The 3,871-nt window shown below is 38.7% G+C and overlaps 1 protein-coding gene across 2 annotated transcripts in view; it reads left to right on the top strand.

The window, feature by feature from the left end:
• The window catches only part of LOC119593991 (protein O-GlcNAcase-like), an 11,665-nt gene that overhangs the window by 2,570 nt on the left and 5,224 nt on the right, over positions 1-3,871 (top strand). For both annotated transcript variants that reach the window (XM_037943016.1, XM_037943015.1), the window contains exons 2-6: positions 1,105-1,156; positions 1,315-1,831; positions 1,937-2,192; positions 2,561-3,378; positions 3,471-3,645. In XM_037943016.1, coding sequence (XP_037798944.1) covers positions 1,105-1,156; positions 1,315-1,831; positions 1,937-2,192; positions 2,561-3,378; positions 3,471-3,645 — 1,818 coding nt within the window. The remainder of the gene's footprint in view (positions 1-1,104; positions 1,157-1,314; positions 1,832-1,936; positions 2,193-2,560; positions 3,379-3,470; positions 3,646-3,871) is intronic.

The following is a 3,871-nucleotide window of genomic DNA, read 5'->3' as shown; positions in this document are numbered from 1 at the left end:
CATTTGTTAGTAGTGATTTATATGTATTTGCATTGTTGCTGCAGTGGTTTAGAAGCTACAGCTCCTCAAAAGTGAACTAAAGTCACCATATAACTTTGTTTACTGGCAATGACGTATGGTGTTGTCAAACTCAGAGAGGGAAAGTCAGAGTGGTGGCCAGCATGTGGTCCAGTATGGTGTATTTAGCTTCCATCTGCATGGGATTTTAAAGAAATAAGGGAATTGTGACAACTTTTAGTTAGATCATGTTTGCACTTTCCTGAAGGCCACCACCCTCGGGATGGCAGTTACGCTTATTACAAGTGTAAAAAAAAAATTAGAAAATAAATTAGTCTAACATATACATGTTTCAGGGCCACAAAAATTTTTATGCACGTGTCCCATGGTAAGAAATTTTTCAAAACTACACTTATTCCTTTTCATAATGTTTGCTGCTCATGATTATTTGTTATAATACTAAAATGTCACAACCTCATTGTAAAGGACAGCTACCCCAACCTTGGCTACCGTTACCATAACAAGGGTCCTATTTCTCATGGATCACTTTTCATATTCATGAATTATCATTCACAGACTTTACAAGGCTGTTGTATTTTTATAGCGTGCCTTTAGCCATACCTGTCATGAGTTGTGTTTTCATGATGGACAGTCATGCCCAACCTAAGAGGGTAATGCTATAGGCCTTTCTGACTGATAGCAATAGCTAATGTCTTCTGAAAATCTGGTGTGAGGTAAAAATCACAGAAAAAGATTACCAGGTAGAATTGTATGCTCTTAAGTATAATGCCAAAAAAAATCCGTAGATGCTAATATTAGCATTGTTAATCTTTAACATGAACAATAATAAGTGATAAATTTTGGTTAAACTGGTGAGGATGGCTGGCATGAGGTTTGATGTGTAAGACCTCATGCTGGTGATTGGGACATGAAATTTGGGTGTGGTGTCATCACCCTGTGTCTAGTCATATTCATTATGACATGATATACATTGTCACCCATTGCCACTTCAAATGATTTGATAGGAGGAGTCTTGAAGATTTTGTCTGCACTGGTTTAACATTATTCTTATATGTCAGATTCTTTATAGTCGGTTTTACTTTGCAGGTTTTTATGGCCGTCCATGGACTCCAGAACAGCGAAAAGATCTTTTTGCAAAGTAAGTGTTTTACTTTGAAGTAATTGAATGTGTATATGCCAAAGTTTCATTCAAATGTGATTACTTTTAATAAGTGAAATGCAGAATTTTCAATATGAAATATAAATAAATGGGAAAAAATGTGATTACAATTTATATTTTACTTTTTCAATTTCCAGGCAACAAAAGTGGGGCATGAACTGCTACCTCTATGCTCCTAAAGATGACTACAAGCATCGGGCTTATTGGCGTGAGCTGTACACTGTGGAAGAAGCTGAGCACCTTACAGCCCTCATTACTGAAGCCCGGCAACATAATATTACATTTTATTATGCTATTTCCCCTGGCCTTGACATTACCTACTCGAGTCAGAAAGAAGTGTCAGCTTTAAAGAGGAAACTGGAACAAGTGCAGCAACTTGGTTGTAATGCATTTGCAATTCTCTTTGATGATATTGACCCAGAAATGAGCGGTGCAGACAAAGAAGTGTTTCAGTCTTTTGCTCATGCCCAAGTGTCAGTTACCAATGAAGTGTTCACTCATCTTAATCAGCCAAAGTTTATGTTTTGTCCAACACAGTACTGTTCAACTAGAGCTGTGCCCAGTGTGCAAACATCTGAGTACCTGAATACAATTGGTCAGAAGTTGGCCCCAGAAATAGACATCATGTGGACAGGACCAAAGGTTATTAGTAAGGTGAGTGTGGACATAGCTCTTATATTTACTTTATCTTTAGTTTTTATAGCACTTGGACTTCAATAACTTTTCTATTTTTATATCTTACAAGGTACTATTTTTCAGGTTTTGACTGTGGAGCATATTAGAGAAGTGACAGAAGTAATGAGGAGACCCCCTGTCATCTGGGACAACCTCCATGCAAATGATTATGATCAAGCACGGCTCTTTTTGGGACCCTATTGTGGTCGCTCCCCAGACCTCATTCCCCTCCTAAGGGGTGTTGTAACAAACCCAAATTGTGAATATGGACCAAACTTCATTGCCATCAATACTCTATCCCAGTGGTCAAAGTCATCAACCCTAACTAGCTGTGACAATAGTAAGTATCTCTTGTCTTTTGTGGTCGACTACTAATATTAATCATTCTCGAAATAGAGATATTTCATGATAATATCAGTATCAGTTTTGGTAATAGAGGCTAGGTAAAAGTAGGATTGACAGTGATTGTTATTCAATTTAAGAGATTAAGAATTTAATCAAACTTTCCAGTGCAGTGATCATTGTATGGAAAATTACCTTCTCACGGAGCTTACTTATGAAATAAAAAAAATATATCTATAAAAACCTAGTAAACGGTATGTCAAACTCAGTAATGTCATACACTTTGTACTAGAAGTTTACAAAAACATTAGTTCATCAGTATTGTCTCTTGGAGGTAACTAATGAGGTCTTTCTTTTTCTTTTTAGATGATGCAGTTAGTGCAGACATCAGATTAGAAACTGAGGGGGATGATTCCAGTGACGATTGCCCAACTGGCCTCTCCCCAGCTACATATCATCCTCGAAGAGCTTTGAGGATGGCTCTTATGGAGTGGCTTGTTGAGTTCAACCGTCCCATTTCTGCATTTGGAACCATACAACAGCCTCAGATCCCTACCCCAGTGCCTATTTTGCCCTCAGTCAACACATGCATGTCTGTCACTTCCACCACAACTGCTACAACTGGGCCACAACCTAACATTAATTTGTTAGCAGAGGCAGTTCAAGATGCTTCCTTCAACCCTGCCATGAACCCTGTAATGAATTCTCTAGTCTCAGAAAACAAAATAGTTGTAGACACAGTGCCTGAGGAGGCTGACACAGCTTCTACAGTCTCACAAGACACGTCCACAACGTCAGGTGTAGAGCCTATGGATTGCAATCCATCCCCTGCCACTTCACCCCCACACAATGAAGACATCATGCTGGTTGAAAATGGTGAAACTGCCAAAGTGGAGAGTGACACTGAAGATAGTACGACTCCTGTGGTTGACCCAGAAACCCCAGAGGATGAGACTACTACTACTATCAAAAAGTCTCTTACACTACCTTTAGATACTATGCTGGATAATGTAGAAGATGAGTTGACTGTAGATGATTTGCAGTTGCTGGCTGATCTATTCTACCTTCCATTTGAGCATGGTAAACAAGGTCTTAATATTCTCAATGAATTTAACTGGCTGAAAATGAATTCCCATCTTGTAATTGACCACAAGAAGAATGATGAAGAAACTCCAAAGCCAGAGGTAAGGATTTTTTATATCTTGTTAAAATTTTGTTTGAATATAATGGTTTTACATTTTTGTAAATTTGTTAATAATCTTCTCTGTCCTTGAAGGTCCAAGAATGGTTTGATCGAGCAGCAAAATTTGATGAGACTGCAAAGAATGTCAAGAAAATGTCAAACAGGTTGAACAAAGTGAAAAACAGATCTCTACTATACGACATCTACCCATACGTGTGGGACATGCATGGAGTCATCTCTCTCCTGAACTCCTACGTCAAGTGGCTAGGTACTGGGAGCAACTTTGTGCACCCTGAGGGACTTAAAGGCTCTATAACACCAGCCAGTAGAGCACTGTTTGTGGTGTGGTTGGAGTTACAGTGCTGTAGATACACTAGCTTCAAGGCTCATCTTTTTTTCTTTTGAGTTTGATACTTTCTTACAAGAACATGATGAGCTTTGAACGCTTCCACTTTCCGTGCAGCAGCACATTTGATGGCAAGCAAGGGTTCTAC

Source organism: Penaeus monodon, chromosome 33 (assembly GCF_015228065.2).
Source record: "Penaeus monodon isolate SGIC_2016 chromosome 33, NSTDA_Pmon_1, whole genome shotgun sequence".
Lineage (NCBI taxonomy): Eukaryota > Metazoa > Arthropoda > Malacostraca > Decapoda > Penaeidae > Penaeus > Penaeus monodon.
The sequence above is the reverse complement of the archived record's forward strand: the minus strand, read 5'-3'. Positions and strand labels throughout refer to the sequence as shown.